This window comes from Cuculus canorus, chromosome 6 (genome assembly GCF_017976375.1).
Source record: "Cuculus canorus isolate bCucCan1 chromosome 6, bCucCan1.pri, whole genome shotgun sequence".
NCBI lineage: Eukaryota > Metazoa > Chordata > Aves > Cuculiformes > Cuculidae > Cuculus > Cuculus canorus.
This window is the reverse complement of record NC_071406.1, coordinates 8,680,340-8,700,660: the sequence shown is the minus strand read 5'-3', so window position 1 is coordinate 8,700,660 and position 20,321 is coordinate 8,680,340. Positions and strand designations below refer to the sequence as shown.

Here is a 20,321-nt window from a genome sequence, read left to right as displayed (position 1 = left end):
GTGCAAACAACCGATAAATACTCAAACACAGAAGGAAGCACAAAACCACAAACCACTTGCACTGTAGCACACAGGGAAAGAAAGTGAGAGGCATCAGCACTAAGGTTACTCTGACCTTCGGGCACACTGTGTCAGCGGGGTAAGTCAGCAGAAGTTTCCTTCCATCTCTAAAAGAGAAACAGTTAACCGAATGGGTTTGCCTCAATTCGACGGAAAAACTCAACATAAACAAGCAGGAGCAGAATCTCTCCCTGGATGAACATTTATTACCACCAGAGGTAGCAGAGCTTGTAAACCTACCCCAAATTCCAATTTTCCAGTTTTCAGCTCCAGCCATTAGACACTGTGTCCTGTACAAAAAAGGGTCAGCTAAGTAATTATTGATATGTGTATAAATTACAGCAAGAAAATCTTTAGTCAATCATTCCAGCACTGCTAAGATGCTTTTATGGGTTTGGATTAGCAGGAGAGGGTGGGGGGGAAGGATCATGATAAGCAGCAGAAACTAATACGTCCCACAGGGGAACAATGCAGAAGCACAGCAATTTCCTTCCAACCTCTCAGAGGAACAAGGTTAGGACAGAGATTGAATAAACAGACTATTGCGCTGCTCAGCGTCACACACACTGGATTTGCTTGTATGGGTAAAATGTGAGCAATGGGAAGGCTAAAAAGCATTGGGGGTTTGATCCCTTTCAGCGTTCAGGAACTGTGATGGTAATCTCAGAACATGTCCGGACTTATTTATACTGACAAGGGGCAAACAGGTTAAAGAAAAACATTAAAAGTCTCCTCCCTTCGCTAGATTTATCCCAAAAGCTAAGTTAGCTCAAAGTCTTTCCTGCTGTTCAGAGGGACACACAGACAGGGACAGTGCACACACAGATGGGGACATAGCAAAGCCACATCAAAAAGCAAAGTCAGCAACCGCCCAACCCCAAGGAGGCAGCGGAGCTGGGCAAGGGGCTGCGTGGGCCATTGGGGATGGGGTGCTGAGCCTCGCACCTGCTCTCCTCCTCTGGCTGGTAAGAAGAAATAAAGGAAAACAGAGGCAGCTTCCAACTCTCAGTTATCACACACAAGAAATTATAAAAGCCATTTTTTAACATGATGCTCATGTCTGCAGGTCATCTCTGCAGCAAATACAAAAAGAAACGTTCATGGCATTAATCCCATGCTGGCAGACTGATGTGGCTTTCAAGCTGAGTAATTGTTTAATGCTCTAAAGGGAATAGAAAAAAGATTTCTTTTAGATAAATTGCTTAATTGGGAAGTAAGGAATTCTCCTGCCTAAGCAATTGATTTTACAAAAGAAAAAGTTTATTTCAAAATGTAAACCTGCTATTCACCTATACTATCCAGTGCAATGTAAGCCAAAGGATAGACACTTGCCTTTACGTTGCTGAAGCCACAACTTTAAAAACGTAAATAAAGCTAATAAAACAATATAATTTACATAAAGTTTCTTCCTGCCTTGACTGGTGTACTGAAGACTAAATCCAGCGTCGGACACACCAACCTGATGGATCAGTGACTGATCACTTCCCCCAGTAGCAGGTGACAAGGAAATGGGGTCCCCGGAGGGGCACTCAGCCCTTACCTCTGACTTCTACAGGGTTTGGAGACCAGATTCCCTTAAGCTTAATGGACTTTGGTGCATTGAATTGCACAACATTGGAGATCTCAGAGCAAAGCTCAGGTAACTTCCCTTGATAGGAGATTCCTCCACCTTGAGCAGGAGCATGAAAGGAGCATTTACTGCCGCTAGTGTGAACGCCGGGCACAGGCATCTGCCGCTGCTCTCTCCCTCCCCCATCAAAAACCTTCAGCAAGTCTCTCATCAGCACAGAAAATGTTTTCCTCTCACTTATCCACAGAGTGAGAAAACCCTCTACCTACTGCACCCACAGATGAAAACCAGGGCTCTCTGATGAACAACCACAAGACACGTTGCCAGCCAGGGGCTTCCCCTTGGGCAAAGCACTATTAGCAAAAGGGAGAATTGGGATCACTGAAGGGGTCAGATGTTTCCCCAGAGTCGGCAGCAGAAGGAGGAACAGAATTACCATCTTAAAGAACAAGTTTGGATTTGAAGACAAAGTTCATATTTTAACGATATAAATGCTAAAGCAAATTTGATATTAAATGCTAGAATGTCATTTCTCAAGCTATAGGAAAATGAAACAACCTAGGTGTCATCCTTAACATAATAGCATTGATTTTTCTGTGCTTAGCAACCTGCTAAACATCTCTGACATTCACTGCTGAAAATCAAAGGAGCTTGCACACTTTTGTTCAACAATTAAATTTTGATTTCTCCACAACCGTGTTATTGTAAAAATTCTTAGAAATCTATGAGCAGAAATGTCACTGGATCACTAGATATTACTTACTTACAAAGGTAGCTCAGATTTTACAAGAAATAATAAGCTTATTACTATTGGAATATTCATTTTTATAAGCTACCGCAAAACATTAGAGTAAGTTCAAAACAACTTATAATTTTGAAGAGACTAAGAATTGAACACCTACACACTGCCATTGCCTTCTCACGGTGCCAAAATATTATTGCACAGTAACTAAATCTGGGCAAAGATTACAAAAACTTCATATTTGTATGCTGCCAAAACACTTCTTAAAGGAGGAAAAAGAAGTGTAAATATTGCCATAACTTCTCCCATGAACTCATGGGTTTGACTCTTTTGTTACTGTTGCTCCATTACTACACAAATCAAGTGACCTAGTTGTAACTAACACTGTATTTACATCTTTCCAGGTTTCTTCCTCCAACCACCTAACTCTAATAAACTAAACAAAAAAGACCTAGATGAAGAAAGCCTAGGTAATGGTAGCAAAGCACTGCTTTTTTTCCCCAGCAGGAATTCTGTGGACACTGTGCTACCCTGCTTCTAGGGGCCACGCTGAGAGAATGCTACAACCCTCACCTCTGACACTTGGCAACGAAAGAACAGGATCTCTGTCTCCTGGTTTCTCTCCAAGGCCATGACTTTCTATAACAACTTTAGCCTGACTGGCCAGATCTAGCAACGTAATCTAATCCAACAGCCAATATCTCTAGTAATGTCTTTGTAGCCGAAGCTAAAATACAATACTGCTTCCTAATCTCTCTCGACTTGCCGGCTGCCTTTTAACAGTCAGTTGTACTCTGAGATCCTGTCTTCCTGTGGCTCCTATGTCTCTGCCTTCTGCCAAGCTGCTGTCACTGCCTCGAGGTGTCCTTCAGATATCATCTGTTTCCATCTCAACTTTCTGTACAACTTCCACAGAGCTCACCCTCCACATTCTTTTCCCTTGGTAAGGTCACACACAAACTCAAACTGAACAGCCGTCTCTTCTGTTGTGAAGTCACAAACCCATTCAGTCCCAAACCCTCTTTCCAAACTAAAATTTCAGATTATTTTTCTGATATATCCTCAGGGAAAAGGTCAGCAGCTCCGAATGAGCATCATAAACACTAAGCTTTAAACACCCTCTGATTCTTCCTTTCAGTCCCTTGCATGGCACCAGCACTCTCCCTCTTTCTGTCTTTCCTAACATGGGGATGAGCCCCAAGAGATGCTCCCGGTGCCCACCCACAGTTCAGCTTGTCAGCTGGCGCTCCCTTTGCCATCAACAAAGAGAAAGAGCATTTCAAAGCACAATGCACTCGAACCGTTTAACTGGTTAAATTTCATATGAAACAAATCACGCCCTCATCTGCAACAGCTGCATTAACTTCACAGCTCAGGACTGTGGAGAGGTTTCAATCATCTGATGACTGCGCCTCTAGGTGTTGCTTTCCCTTAGGTCCCTTGGGGTGGCGTATATTGCCATGAACCACTCTTAACTCCATTCACAGTGGAAGGAACCTGCGTGACTAATTCTGTTTCTTTGAAACAAAACGCCTCTAAGGCATTCTGCCACTATCAGGTGCCTCGTTTTTAGGAATAATAGACATTAATTGTAAGTGCATAAGATGATTCTTCGCTTGTGGCACCTACTGCCAGAAAGTACTACTGTTGACGACATTGGGTGCTGTTAACATGTGAGATGTCAAAGTCACTGACGAAAAAGCTGTCAAATGATTAACACAGCACAATCACTAACCTGGATGTTGCATAATTTGACATTTATAATTCAGTTTGAGGACCTCAGCTAAAATCTTTAAACATGAAAATAAACTCTAAAACAATGTTCAGTTAGTGAACAGCATGCACGTCTTAACATGCTAAGTTTAAGAATGAAATAGTGAACAAAATAAGCACAAAATTATCTTTACGTGTGTTCAGTGATGCAGTTTTGGATTAAAGAATGAGAAAGATTAAGTTCCTCATGATGTGGTATCCTTTCAGGAAAGTGTTATCTAACGCTGACAGACCCATATCTTAAGTGCCTTCAAAGAGCATCAAATTTAATGCCATATTTCTGCAAGTAATGATTTATGGTAGGAAAATTTTTATATACTTATAATCCAGGAAAGTACTAACCTACTGTTAAATATAATTTATCATAATGTTCATGTGTATTTGTGTATATTAGTTTTAAAGTGACTGCCTTTTAAATTCCTAGCATTGTCATTAAATTGAAAGCTACAAATTTGTATATGTATTAGAACACGGCGGAGTGTGTTGCTATATATATATTTTGTACATCAATTCAGTACCACAGAATCAGTATATATACTTCAACACATAGAAGTATCCATCATTTATGCTTTTTGCTAACCGCTTTAAAGTTTTATGGAAAGAGCAGATAATTAAGAATGCAAGGTTTTGAAAGCATATTAACAATTTGTACACCAGCGAGTTCACAGCAATGGAACCATGTTCCCCTGCGAGATACAGCCTCGATGGCTCTCATCGCTGCTGAGGAGAGCTGGGCAATAGCTGCTGGGATACACCTTGCCCAAGCATCAGACCTATCCTGACACTGCACCGCTCCTTACAGCACAAATTTGGAATTTGATAGCATCTCTCCCCCTTTCTTTTTCTCTTTCTTTAATAGCACTATGGCGGCTTTTTCAGCTAGTGTTCCAATTGGTACCAGGTGAAAATCACCTAAATAAAACTAAACCTGATGTTACCTTTGATATAGAGGAACTGCTTCTTTGTAGACTGGAAGGGAAAAGGGGGAAAATGCAAGTATTTAAAATGTTTTTTTCCTCATTCGTGCAGCTTTTTATTTGTAACAGTACATCTTATGGTGAAGGAAGGGTTACTTTTAAAAGGAAAAGGCACTGATTGTTCTCTGCTAGTACAGATGTTGGCAAGGAAACTGAAAAACTACAGTAAGGTAATATGTGGAAACGGGAAGATCTGCAAGTTGTGATCAGTTCTTCAAGTTTCCACCTAGAGACCTCCAGCTTGTTCTCCCCAGACACACATACATGTCTTCAGGGCTGCATTTTTGGTCTGCAAAAAAACAAATCACACCAGCAACTCCACTCTACCCGAATGTGATCAAAACCATTATGCCAGTATGCCAGAATGGAAGAAGAATAACTGCAGATGATGATGCCAAAGAGCCCAAAATGCTTTCAGGGAACAAGACTCAAGGCATTTCTATCATGCTCCAAGCCAGCCTCTTTGATTAGTGCTACAATGACTTTTGGCGTCCCCCAACAGGTCATTACGCACCTTCCGACAGAGTCTCCAGAACAGGATAAACACCGGTGCACTGTACATCTGCTGAGCATATATGAAAATATAAATATTTACTTTGTTCTACAGGTGCCTTTTGAGGTGGCTGCACCCAAAGGTGTGACAGCGCCCTGCCCTCCCCACCACCAGCCCACCGCCAGCCTCCACTGCCACCTCCACACTGCATTGTGCTGCTCCAGAGCTGCGCTTCCTCACGTCGCAGTACACACGTGGTTACACGTGGCACAGCAGCGCTCTCATCATCTAATGCCTTAAACAAAACAACACGCAAACCTGTCAGTTGTAAACGGAGGGGTTTTTGCACTATTATGTTGCCACAGACTTGCTAACGATGACACAGCCCTGTGTTACTTGTGCCCTTTGCTACACGTTATTCTGGATAATTCATAATTGAACACTCACTGAGATTATCTGTTAGTGACTTGGTTTTGATGTAATGGATTTCAGAAATGCTGTTCTCATTTCAAGGGATTTATTTCCCAATCAGCTGGTAGACTTAAATGATTCCCATACCTGCACAAAGCCTGTTTTGTGCACATCCTATGGGCATTTAAAGATCTAACTACCTGAAGTTTCAACCTGGAACGTACTACTGAGCAGCCTTTATGAATAGTGACAGCTACATACTAGTATCTCTTTCCCTTTAGGAGAAGATGTGGGTGTTGCAGTTTGCAGGAGCAAGTATATGTTTCGGCTAAGGTGTAGATTTGCTAGAAAAGTCTTAGCTGCTGTAAACACACAAATAAGACCACAGGGAACACAACAATCCCCCTTTAAATCTACGCTCCTTGACCTAACCGTAAATAAGAAAACTATTAGCAAACCACTATTTATCAACGAGTGAGTGTTAAAACATTACTACCATAAACCTAAAATGTAAAAATTCCTCACGTTGTCCCTGGGTACTGATGAAACTTCCTGCAGAGTTTTTGCTAAGGACGTATCTGCACTTGACTTTTATAGTTTACAATCTAAAAGCTAATGAATAAATAAAAATGAAAGGAAGACAGGGCACAAGGAAGAGGAGAGTAAAAGGGTATAACATACATATTATATTACACAGTAATTATGCGCTTCTGAAGTACCAATTAGTAACTCCTTCTATGATCCAGCTCACAGTCAGATCGATATTAGGTTGATAACAGCAGAAAGTCATGATCTGGTAGAGAATGTTTATTATTAAAGAACGTAGAAAGCCACAGAAATATTAGCTTGACTTTTTTTTTTTTTTAAATGCAAATTGTAATCCTGGCTGTGTTAAGAGTGAGACATGAGCATCTCTGTTCTGCAGTCCCCATAATTTCAGTATAAATGTTAGGTTTGAAAGAATTTATAATGGCAGACCCTATCCAGCTGAGACTATACTTCTTTTCTATTTCTGGCTTGTGGGGTTTTTTCTTTTTTTTCCTTCCAAACAAAGCAATGTTTTAACAGACTTTTTCCCTGCCAGAGGGGAAAAACCATAAAAAATCATTTGGTCATCACTGCAACATGAAAGTGCGCAACAACAGAGTGATTCCCCTGGAAGAACTAATTTACTTGCCATGTTGACAAGATAAGCCAAGAGTGTGAAGAATAAAACCAGGTTTGTTGCCCTGGAGGGGCTCCTCCTGAAGTTGAAGCTGTAATGATACAGAAATAAGGCAGGTGTTTAGCATTCCCAGCTAGACGGTAAAAGTTTTTGTTACAGATCTCAGAGTGAAATATCATTATTCATAGTAGTGTCAGCAAGGTGGCAAGATTTGCAATCACTTCAGAAAAGCTGTAAAAAGGCTTAGAGGTAAAAGAAGGCTTTATTAGATTTTGCATTTTATCCAAGGGTCTGGTATCCTTGGGTTTGGGGTTTTTTTTTCCCGCTTTATATTAAATTTCCTATGTCAACTTGTTTCTCCACCACCAAAACTACTTTGGATGCAGTTTGCTCAGTTCTCAGACACCATGGATGCAAAAGCTGCACCCTTCCCTCAAAAAAGAAGGATGTGAGAAAGGGGTAAGATGCTCCGGTGTTCAGGCATCGGCATTCCCACAGTCCCAAGGTGATTCAGAGCAGGAACTGTCGCAGATAAAGTTTGCACAATTCAATTTACTGCACAAGTGCATCATTCTATTTTTGTTACATGGATTCAAAACTTTATGTTGCGATACAGAGCAGCGAGCAGTTGATCCAAAACACAGTGAGAAGTAACATCACATTGATCACAACACACAGGAGCTGAGATGTCGTGGGTTTGTGTTTTGAAGAGAAACATAGTCTAACAAAAGGAGAAAAGAAGGTTTGTAAATCTCATTCCAAGAGGTATGAAGTTTCCTGTAACCTTTTTTTCTTGAATCTTCATAACTGCTGGAACTAACACTGTTTCTTGGCAAGCTATGATTCATATGCATTTTATATTTGTCTGGTCACTAATGACATATTTTCAAAGTAATTTCTAATACAAGGTCCTCATTACCATATGGCAGTTACTGCTTGTCTACCGTCATAAATACTTTCTCATGGAGTATCCATTAGCCTAGCATGGAAACACTTGAAACTATTTATAAAGCACATTTTACACCTGACACATTGAATTAAGATGAGAAAAATGAGACAGGTTTCTAATGGCATCAGTATTATTGCATTGGTTGTAAAACGGACTTGTGTCTAGAAGGCTCTGATTCATGTCCTCTCTTTTTGAAGGCTATTGACTCGTCTGGGTCTTTTTCTTTAATGGCATATTGATATTGGTGGTTGTTGTTGTTTTGGCTTAGAATTCCAGTCAAGTGAATTTAATAAATGTTGCTGTTGGTGAAAAATTAGCATGGGCTGTCCCAAATGTAAGAGGGGAATACTTCCCAGAGCAAGTGCCACGTTGCGCTTTGTTTTCTGGTACTTTCAGAGACAGACCTAGAAAGGCTGAAATGGTTTTAAGCTATTTAATATTAATATGGTGACTCTTTGAAGTGGGCCAGGGCAACCATAATTCATCACTTCCCGTGACCTTGCCCATTTGAGCATGAACTAACCATCCGTTTATGGCGTGATGGATATAGCTACACATTACACAACCGGTCATTAGAGCCACAAGTCACTCCCCACCTTGTCCCACGCCTAGAGACATTCTGCATTACTGATTATACGCTATGGAGTGTAATGCAGTCTATATAAAAATGACAGTGCTAACAGATGATTTATACCTTTAATCCCCTCCTGCCTCAGCTCTAAGTCATGATTTTTATTCCCAGCACTAACTGGATAAAGCCCAACTGACAATTTGCTAACACGACACGAGGGTTCGTCCGCTTGCTCTGAGAAGAAAAACAAACCCGAAACACTTCAACTTTGTCTGCGAACAGAGCGAAGCCCCCGCAGCATCCTTCGCCCGGCACGAACCCGCACGCAGCCTCGCACTGGACCATCCTGAGTCACCGACAGCAAAGCACTAAAGTGAGCTCTTCGGGCTTTCTCATCGTTTTATGAAACGAAATAGCCGGTGTAAAATTTCTCCATGTTTTTTTTCAGAACTCAGAATCAATAACCAAATACCGTCACTGATTGCATTGCTGTTTTATTTTAGGGGGGGGAAAAAAAGAACCTCTTATTTCTGCAGAGATACTTCCTAGTGAATACAAATCTGCTTGGGGATTTCTCTCGATCACCGTAGAGCGCAGTAACTCGGCTGGGAAGTATCTTCCATCAGTGCGAAGGCAGGAGGATGTCATAGAGGAAAGAAGGCAGGCAAGGAGAGCGCCCGCTATTCCCTCGGAGTCTTCCCCCATTCCCTACACCCATCTCACACCCGAGCGCAACAAACCCAGCAAACACACAGCCTCGCACCTTTCTGCATCGTTCCCACCGGGCAACATTAAAGTCACGACTAACAAAGTCGGGTTTACACTGTATCCACCAACCGCAGCCTTTGACCGTCCGGTTACTACACACCCGGGAGGCAACAACAGCTCCGTGCTCAGCAGCCACGGGGCAAACTTCGGGAAGAGCCCCTCGAAGGGATGTCGGGGTGCCCGGCAGCAGCGGGGACACCGGGCGGGCAGGTTCCCAGCGCCGAGCATCCTTTCGCCCGAGCGAACTTTGCCCGCCCCGAGGGGGCACCCCGCCTGCCGCCCGCCCTACCTTGACGGCCCGGGAGGACTGGCACGGGACGTGGTGGGACACGCTCGCCGTCTGGTTCATCTTGGCTCCGGGCTGCGAACGGGGCGACTCCGGCGGCGACGGCTCCGCACCCCGGGGATGGGAGCGCCCGCCCCGCCCCGCCCAGCACCGCCCCAGCGCCACGGGGATGGGAACGGGAACGGGGCGGGGGCTGAGGTGGAGCGGGAACCGGGGATGGGGCGGGGACCGGGATCGGGATTGGGGATGGCGGTGGGGCTGAGCCTGGAGCTGGGACTGGGGCTGAGCCGGGATCAGGGCTGGAGCTGAGATGGAGCCGGGACTGAGCTGGGACTGGGGCTGAGCCGGGACTGGGAATGAGCCGGGACTGGGAATGAGCCGGGACTGGGGCTGAGCCGGGATCGGGGCTGAGCCGGGACTGGGGCTGAGCCGGGATCGGGGCTGAGCCGGGACTGGGGCTGAGCCGGGACTGGGGCTGAGCCGGGATGGGGCTGAGCCGGGACTGGGACTGAGCCGGGACTGGGGCTGAGCCGGGACTGGGGCTGAGCCGGGATCGGGGCTGAGTCGGGATCGGGGCTGAGCCGGGACTGGGGCTGAGCCGGGATCTGGCTGAGCCGGGATGGGGTCCAGCCCCGGCGGTGCCGCTGCTCTCGGCGCGGGGGCGCGGACTCGGGGGGGATCAGCCCCGCTCTGCGAGTCTCGCCGTGCTCTTCGCCGAAATTAGTATAACCGCGCCAGAAAGTTGACGCTGGCTTTTTCTGTCGTATTCCCCGGCATTTTTTAATCATTCTCCTCTCCCCGTTCCCTTTTGCCTCCTCTTCCTTCGATTCTAAACCAACCCCATCGAGCAGCGCGGTGCGGGCGCTACGGGCTGTGACACTGGTACGAGCCACGAGCGCATCGCCGCCAGACCCACTGCCCCGGCACGAGGGGTATCCGAAATAGCTGGGCTTTAAGTGCCGTGACAGCTCCCGCTTCCTCACGGAGCAGAAGGAAAGCAGCTCCCATCAGACTTTTACCCAAATAACTTTTTTGTGGGTTATTTTGTTGTATAATCTAAAAAAAAACCTATCCCCTCCAGACTCCGGAGAAGGACTTGCCAGAAATATAGGGAATGCTCTTTCCACGAGTCCAGCCCAGGGCTTGTATCAAAGCCAGAGGATTCAGGGATGGAAGCTGGTGAGCTCCATGAGCAGATTGTGACACCCCAGGCTGGTAATGAGCGAGCGATATTTTATAGGCACATAACTTTCTTAAATCATCTCTTACTTTAGAGAAACCTCCCGGTAGAACAGGACACAGCGCGGCGCACGGCGGGGCGTTCGGTGGTGACTGCGAGCGGTGTGCGAAACCACAGCCAGGGCAGGTGGAGTCTGATCGGGAGGAAACACAGAAGAGAAAGGACAGACCAGAGCCAGAAGCCGTGGCACAAATCTCCTAAAGAAACTGCTGATTTGGAGTCTCTCACTGCATGAGATTCCAGCTTCAGGCATCTCTGAAGCATCTGTTCTTTCAGGAAGGAGGTTGTTGAGCAGTATTTGATACTGTATGAAAAGCTACACTCCCAGCGCAGGAAACTATTGCTCAAAAATGAAATGGCTTTTAAAGATTCAGGCCCCAGGTTGAGCTCATTCGTGGGTTCTGTCTCTTGGTTTCCTCTCTACTCCATGCTCATCCCCCTCGCTTTTTATTTTAAAGTAATTTGAAGACACTGTACGAAGGGTGTATCCAAAAAGTAGGGATGCAAGCAAACAAGAAAAAGAATAGGAATAGGAATAGGAATAGGAATAGGAATAGGAATAGGAATAGGAATAGGAATAAGTTTAGTTCCAGTTGTGAGGGACCTGCAACAATCAACGAGTAGAGCTGCCTGACTGATTCAGGGCTGGCCAAAAGTTAAACTGTGCTATAGGGAAGTCCCTTGTGCATATGGAAGGGTGAGATACTCTTGAAATATTCAGTATTCTGGAATAAGTGAACTATCAGAAGTCCTGGAATAGGACCAGAAGAAAACTGCAACAGTTACTGACGCAAGCACTTTTTCTCAATGGGAAGCATACTCCTTGTTTCTGCTCATAAAACCCAATTAAAATTTTATTTTAATAATAATTAATTAATGCTGTGTTTAGAACAGCATGAAGAAAAGCCAGGCAGGCACTCATCTCTCCAAACACCTGCCCAGAGGCACCTGTGCTCAGGCCTGGAGGTGCAAGTCATGGGTCTGTCTCACTCCGCAAGACAGGGACAGGCAAAGGGAGAAAAGGCTTAGAACTTGCTGTGCTCGCAGCTCAACACCTGCTCCAGGAGGACAACGGAGACCTTGACCTGTCCTTGTAAATCTCCTCATGACTTCAAATGTCCACCCGAGGTCTTTTAAGCAGAGTTTATCTTCAGAAGATTTGAGGTTTAATTAATTTTGTAGTTCTTAACTCGGGCTCAAAGGCGGGTACTGCTGCAAATGGATGGCAAAAGACATTGAGGAGGTGAGGAAAAGGCTGGTTTTCTGCTGAGTCTGCAAAAGCTGCTGAGGAAGCCCTGGCTACAAACATCTCCTCCAGAGAAGGGAGAGCAGTGAGACACTGTTTACTCCACTTATATCCAGAAAAATTTCGTTTCTTATGTAAGCCAAGTGTAGAGTAAAGGCACAGCAAGAGGATCCCTCCTGGCCCAGAAATGGTTCACTTCTGGGCAACACAAGTGCAGCATCCAGGCTGGCCTCTAGCCTGCAGGACTTGCTTGCATTAACCTCCTTCACCTTGTTGGATTTATTGGATTTTGAGCAATAAAAAACACATTTAGCAAGCATATCAGGGGCTCAGCACTGCTCTTTCACCTCCGTCCCTCCTATGCAGACAGGAGTGAAACTTAATGGATACAGATGGGGAAAATCTCACAGAAAAATTAGACTTATAATTCAACCTGAAGGTCCTCTGGTTGGTATTGAGAAGAGGGAGCAAGTAAATGGCTGTTTGGGAAAAAGGGTTAACAGTCTAATTTTCACCGTACTCTGCCTTATGCCCAAACCTTTTCAGTAAAGAAAGTGATGCCTTTGAGTTACTGGCACCGGGAGCTCAAAGAAGCAGAGGCAACCTGTAGGATTCAAAGACATTTTTCTTCTTCCTCTTGAAATATGTTTGTGTTTAACAATCTCAGATGGGAACAACTTTAAACCAAAAGAATGAACTCATGATATTGTTAGTTGGACTAAGTATGTGTGGATTTTTATAAGCTCCTATGAGAATTTTGCATAAAATTGCTTGATTTTATGCTTCACAACAACTAACCTTCCATACAAGCCCCAAAACCAACTTTAAGCTAACACAGACATCTCTTCCTTATAATAATAAAGAAAAAGCAGCTTGGGTGAAACAGCTGCCAAAGACAGAGATAAGATCAATATTTTGTTGGCATTGTTTTTTAAATTGACTTCAACAAATTTTAATCTATCTATTCCTAGAAAGTGTAAATTTTGCTGATTAACCTCCTGCTCCCACAAGGTGGAACCTAATTAGAGTACAAACCTAACAAGGGTCATCAGGAGTTGTAATGACTCTATAAGTGCATCATTTGTCATTATAAAATATCTCCGAAACAAGTTAGATCAGTAGACTGGGATTCCACAACATGCGACTGAAATCCTCCAGAGCACCACTTTGCCGCTTACTTTTCCAGTAATGTCATTCACTGCCATCCTTCTGATTCCTCTCTTAATCCTCCGTAGTGTGTAATCTTCTTCAGGAACTGGCTGCTTAGCAAAATGCAGTTCACCCTGGATATTGACTGCTAATGCGAGTATCCACGTTAGCCCTGCAAGGAGGTTTTCAAAAATTCCAGTGCCTTTAGGGTGCAATTAAATAACAGAGTGGTTACCAAAATATGCTGGAGAATATTAAAGCTGTGAGCAGATGCCTCTGCTACATATTGCAATAGAGCAGGTGGTACCCGCTGGTGTCAGAGCAGCCCCTCAGCACGCTGAACAAATCTCCTTCCTGAAATATTTAAAAATAGTAAGAAATCAACGAGATCACACAGGAAAATTGATTAAACTACACAGAAAGTTTAAGTAAGAAGAAAATCCCTGTTTCTGATAGAAAACCCAACCTGCCTCACTGCCCAAATGCAGTGAGTCGCTGTGGACAGCCAGATCTGCTGCTGGAGGCAGCATTTCCCAAAGGTTCCTTATCACTATTCAAGTCCTGCAGTAACCTGCTGTTAGTAACACCTAATATAATTCCCCAGCCATGCATTTTCCTGCTTCTTGCTTGCTCACATGCTCTCTAAGCCTTACATTCTTTACAAAAATCCCCACAACCCACAACCCTTTCTTCATTTTTTAAGTTATTTCCATGAATTCCGTTGTATAATCACTGTTCTGAGAAATAAAAACTTAAAGCGTATATTGGTAATTATATATACTTAATGAAAAAATGTTTCCCTATAGCTGTTTGCTTTCTTTTCTGCTTTGTGCAAGTACATAAAATTTACTCTTACTACTGTTCCACATACCAAGGGCCTCATTCTGTGCTTGCATACATTGGCAGCTATTGACACGAGCAAACTCAATTTCTAATTCGCATCGCTTCATAATCGCATTACAGACTTCTCTGTTTATGGACTATGCAGTTTTAATGCTGCAAGGAAGGCTGATGTGATGGCTGTTAGGCTGCTGGCTTCCTCAGAATTCTTAACCACAAGGAGCCACGCTACGTGTTGATGCTGGGTTTGCATGCAACGTAGACAGAGCATGGCCTCCCTCCAGTCAGCTGTGCAAAATTCCTCTGATTCTTCCCTCTTACCCCAATCATCTGTCAGTGGAAGGGCCACCAGCTACTGTACATGCTGGTCATGGCCAGGAAGTTCCCACACAGCTCAAGGTACCCCAGGAATGAGGGTTCCTGGAGGATGGCAATGCAGCCCTCCACACGTGCTTGTACATACACGCACACGCCCAAGTCCCCTGCAGCCATCGATCTGGGTGCAGCTGATGGAGGAAATGTGAGAGAGAATTCCCTCCAGTAAAACTTCAGACAGACTCAATAAATCAACAGGACGCCAGGCTTCAGCCCGGCTGCAGTGCCAGGAACTGCTGCTGCTCTGTTAACCCACAATGTCAATGGTTAGTTACTAGAATGAAGGATTCCTCAGAGCGGACAATTCTCTGGTTGGGAAAGCACTGCATTAACCCTGCAAGGTGTTGTCTTACTCACTGTATGTATTTCCACTCCTTTTACCATCCCAAAATTCCCTCGTATCTTACCTTCTTCAGGTTATGAGGGGTGCTTTCTTAATAGCCCAGTGTGGTTCAGTAATTGATGTTTTCAACAAAACCAAGGAGAATTTCTACCATTGCTGAAAGCCATGCTAAAAACTTAGAATATCCAGTCCAGTAGATGGAACGGCTGAAGAAATAAGTATGAATGTTCCTAATTTGTACAAGTCAACATCCACAGAAGAATGCGGGTCCATTTGTTGTAATTACTTTTTGTTCTTTTTCACTACGTTTATTTTAATAGAAAATACTTAGATGAAATATTTGTACCTCTTTTTAGAGTAAAATGTATGCTAAAATGCTCTGGTACATGCACAATGATTCCTTCAGCTAATTTTCCCTAAATGTGAAAGTAAATAGCATTAAATTACGACAGAAGATAAAAAAAAAATCCTCCTTGTTACAACAGTAATGAATTATTCTGACTGGATTTTGCTGGCAGACACGGGATGTCATGAAAATAGGTTCAGCAATATCTACATATCACTGACTCAGTACAAGGAGTATGTTGTGAGAAGTGATGAAAGTGAAAAAGACTGCGTACAAGTGCCTTGTTACCAGGGAAGAGAAGCAAGTGATTTTTGAGATAGAAAACTGTAAACAGAGGCAAGAGAGAAGAGTTTGTGCCTGAATTAGCTGTGTCGCTTGCAAAAACCTGCACAGGGAGAGGTGACTTCACGAGTGGCGCTTTGTGTTGCATCTCTTAGCAGGGCTCTCTGGGCTGCTGAATGAATTCTGATGAATCACAAACAGTGGCAGAAGCAAAGAGGATCTTCAGGATCCCTTCGGTCTGTTCTGTTTATGCCTGCCACAAAAATCAAACAGGGAATGAGAAAAGAGCCTCCTTTGGTCCTTTTCAATTCCAATGAGGCTTCACAGTAATAGCTAGTAATATTTAAGAAAACAAAACAACAGAAAAAACTAAGCAAAACAAATATTTATGGCCACCAAACTGTGTTAATTTGCTTTAGCCAACTAGTGCCAAAACCCCACCAATGTTTAATTCTGACTCCCTGTTTACATTTTGGTCCTTCGTGAAGCTTCAGAAACCAAAGTCATACTCTACTCAATGTGAATGTACCAGTCACACAATTTACAATCTGGTCAGAAAAAGCACAGCAGTGTAGGAAATAAAAGAATAGTAATGATTGACAGGTACACATACTTCACACATGAGGAACTTAAGGAAAGAAGAACAAATGTTTTTTTCTTCGCTCTCCATTAAAGTCCATAGCACTAGGAGCACTATGCATTCATTTAGCCTTCAATCTGCAGGAGATTAAAATATGCATTATAAAAAGAAAAAGGTGAGCCTGACTGATTTGAGAAGTAGATTTCATTTCATCTGTAACTATTACTCACACCGCTAACAGGATTCAATATTTCTGCCATGCAAGAGCTATAGGATGAGTAATGTTTTACACACGTGACGACTTACAGGAACACAGCTAACTATCTCTCTACCTATGAGCATAGCCAACCTCATTGCACAGCACTCGGGAACTGCCACAAAATACTGGAGATGTGCCAACGATAGTGTGAAGTGTCTTTCTGTACAAGTTTATGCTTCTTTAAGCCTAAAATCTCGCTTGCCATGGAAAACACTGCACCCTGTGCTGAACACAGTCTGCAACAGCATCACAGCCCTGTCCAGTACTGGTCCTCCGGGAATGTTCTTACTCTCTGAAGATAGGACTAAGCGTCATATTTCTGAGTTGAGACCATATCCAAAATCCACAGCCCTCAAGAGGAGATCTGTTGAGGGTTCAAGATTAGGACCAAGCTTGAGTGAAATGTCAAGCAAGACCAAGGGTATTTTGTCTAAGCAGGATCCGCTCCCTTATTTTCAATATATGTAAAAAGCCACTCAGAAGCAACCTCACTTTTTAAACATCAGACCTCAGCTAGTAGGTAAACTTCTGAAACATTATAAGAATTCCCACACTGTCAGTCCATATTTCCAAGTATTTTTGCACCTAATAGCCCTGCAAACTTGTTGAGGCTTTGCTAAGCTTACCATAGCAGAACTTGAACTAATCAAATTCTTTGTCCCCTCAATACGGCGAAGTTACTCTGTGATTCCTTCTACACCCGGGATAGCTGCACTAGATATCACATGGAAGCAAAATTCATTCTGAGCAATTGTGTTGGGCTGAGAAGTTTTACCCCAAGTTGTTTGTATGTAGAGGTAGCACCCTGAAATCAGCTTGCAGTAAAGCTGCAAAGAAAAAAAGAAAAGGAAAGATCATATATTTAAAGGGTTTGAAGTTTTAATTAATAGTTTGTAGCTATGGAGACTAAAGTGGGGAGTTGAGTTTTTTCTGTTAGATCTCAGAGGCTGCAGGAAAGAAAGATGCTTTCCAGATTAAACAAAACAGAAAATTTCAATGACAACAGCGAAAAAAAAAAAAAAGAGAGAGAAAGAAAATTGGCTACTGTAGACCCTTTTCTTTCATTTATGTGCATTAATACAAACCTACACAAAATTTTAAGGGCATGCTATCACCTGTGGGTGTGAGTAAAAAAAACCCCACCCTTTAGAAGAATAATACTGAAAACATAATTATTCCACCATTATTCTTCAATGTTACTGTATAACAGACGAGAACTCTTCCTTCCTTCCTTCCTTCCTTCCTTCCTTCCTTCCTTCCTTCCTTCCTTCCTTCCTTCCTTCCTTCCTTCCTTCCGTCCTTCCTTCCTTCCTTCCTTCCGTCCTTCCTTCCTTCGGCATTGATCTAGTAGCACATAACTTGATGGGGTCTTTACAAATGAAAGATAATCTACAATCAAATGAGTACTTTTCCCAAAACATTCCTGAGAAGTTTGCCTAAGGAGCAGCAAGGAGCGGTTGCCATCAGAAATGAAAAGATACTTCTTCTACTCCTCAAGCTAACCCTACTCTTTTTCCCCTACAAGACATGTATTCCCATCTCCTCGCTGTAAAGATGTTTTTGCAAGATTCCCAGGATGCTGAAGAAGGCTCTAACTCATTGCCACATATATAAAATAACAGATAGTGGTTCATCTTCTGGTTTGTTGTTTCCTCAGAATATTAATTTATTGGTTAGTTATAGTTTTTATATATGTTTCTTTGTGATGGCAAAACCCATCATTATAATTAAACAGGATGAAAGATGGGCTAACAAATAATTGTATTCAAAGGACCGCCGCTCACATTTCCAGGGTGGCTGTTAATGAGGATATTGCTTTGTCTCCCCACCCTTGGGGCAAGAGAGAGCAACCTGAAAATAGCAGCAGAAGTCATTTTGTCAGGGTTGATATCTGAGAGTGAACCTACCAGGTCATCTAAGGATGCTGCACAATCTCTGATCATTGTTTCAGTAAAGGGAAATGCGAGATGGTACAAAGAAAGTGCTAGTGGGGAAAAAGCTTAAACAACTAATGAAGCTGGGAGACGGCAGACCACAGGAACCTGAAGGAAGAACTTGGCCAAAGCAACAGTAATGAAAGAGGCAATAAACATCACTTTTTAGGTATGATAGCTAGCATAGGGCTGTGAAGATGATGAGGGAGTTGCAGCCTAGGACTAGACTTGGCCATGATGTGCCCTTGATTGCTGTTGGTTGCAGCTATGGATGCCGCTGTTTAGCATGTTCCTGGAAGACAGTGCTCTTCTTCCACGTGTAACATTTCTCAATCTCCTCAACTTTGTGATGTCTTCTCAATTAAAAAAAAAAAAAACAACTTTTGAAATCCCCTTTATCTCTATTTTTCTTTCCAATCACAAGTGTGTCAGTCACAAGCCCACTCTACTCGTCCACCAACATTGCTGCCACGCTTCGGCTGACAAGCTGTGAAAGTTTTGGCTGCTCAAAATCATTGTGAACATTTTTACTTCCTTTTGTCAGAATTCTGTGATGTTCACATCTCATTGCCATGTACCAATGTACCTTCACACATATACATCAGTGAATTTTAGCGACACCAAGTATCACATCCAACTAGATAGGAAATAGTACCTTGTTAATGAGACGTAACTTTATGCCAGCTGCTCATTCCAATACCACTTACAGATGCATAGAAATCATTTCCTTATACTTTAGTAACCTTTTTATATTCCAGTTATAAAAAAAAAGCAGAACACTATGTGGAGAAAAACAGTGTGGATCATCCACTCCTGTACTTCGCAATGAACCAAGGACTGTTTCAGTGGAAATTATATTCAATGTCGCAGTGCTTAAACTAACCAAGGAAAAAAACATGAGATTCGAATGGTTTCTTCTTTCTGTTGGTCTGTAAAGCTTTTAGTAAATCCCAGAGAGATGTTGAAGACCTGCGGGACTCAAAATGCTAGGAGAAATTTGTCAAGAACAACCAAGTTTCATGCAGAGTTACATATTCTCCAGCAATTGTGCGATCTTCTAATAACTAAATCCACAAATTATATCATCCTGCTATCAGCTGTGTAATAATGCTACAAATTATGCTTCTTGTGATGCTGAAGGCCTGAAAGACAGACAGCTACAGTACCTGCTAGCAAGCACTGTTCATTATATTCGCTTATAACTTCTGAGGCAAATGTAGCATAGCCATCCTGCACACACAATAAAAGGACACCAGGTCCAAATACATAATCCAGCCATTATTTTGATTGCAGTATATTTTCCAAATCATTCTGAAAATACGTTTTTATTGAAGTGCATGATTTGTCAAAAGTGCTTCAAGCAGCCGTAAGAAAAAAAGAGCAGAGAAATTGAAGTTTGCTTAACCAGGTTTATAAACCTGCTGTTTCAGTCTCAGAGATGAATTACACTGCAGGAGCACGTTCACTAAACGTTCACGCTCTCCTTCTTGCCCTCCTACTTATGTTCAAAGAGTAGAATAGAAAAACATAAATCAAAGTCTAAGAACATATTTCTTCCCCAATTCCAAAGCTGCCATATCTCTATACTAGAATCATAACCCCCCACAATACAAATAAAAAGCACGGCCCAGCAATCACCACTTCAAAATAATTACAGGCAACGCAGTAATTTACACTTATCTAAAGCCTTTCACCCCAAGGATCCCAAAGCAATTTATATACAATATAGATGTGGGTGATATGAAAACAATAAAGCCAAGGAGCTACTTGGGAATTGAGGGATTCTCTAAACTGTGCCGATCTCTACAGTCCAAAATTTTACATATACCTATTAACCTGCTGGCAGTTTGAACCAAATCTATTACAACCTTCTGTCCCAAATTTAGGAACAGTCTAGGCAATGACAGGCATATTCTGAACTTTTCTTTAATTACAATCGATGATTTGGAGAAGTTAAGAAAG

General features: G+C 42.9%; 1 protein-coding gene across 1 annotated transcript in view; it reads right to left on the bottom strand.

Annotated features, from left to right (window-relative positions):
• DPP10 (dipeptidyl peptidase like 10) overlaps positions 1-9,897 on the bottom strand; it is a 521,204-nt gene extending 511,307 nt beyond the window's left edge. Inside the window, exon 1 of the mRNA XM_054070220.1 lies at positions 9,769-9,897. Within this exon, the coding sequence (XP_053926195.1) occupies positions 9,769-9,828 (60 nt within the window). The 5' untranslated portion in view covers positions 9,829-9,897. The remainder of the gene's footprint in view (positions 1-9,768) is intronic.
• Between the last annotated feature and the right edge of the window lie 10,424 nt (positions 9,898-20,321).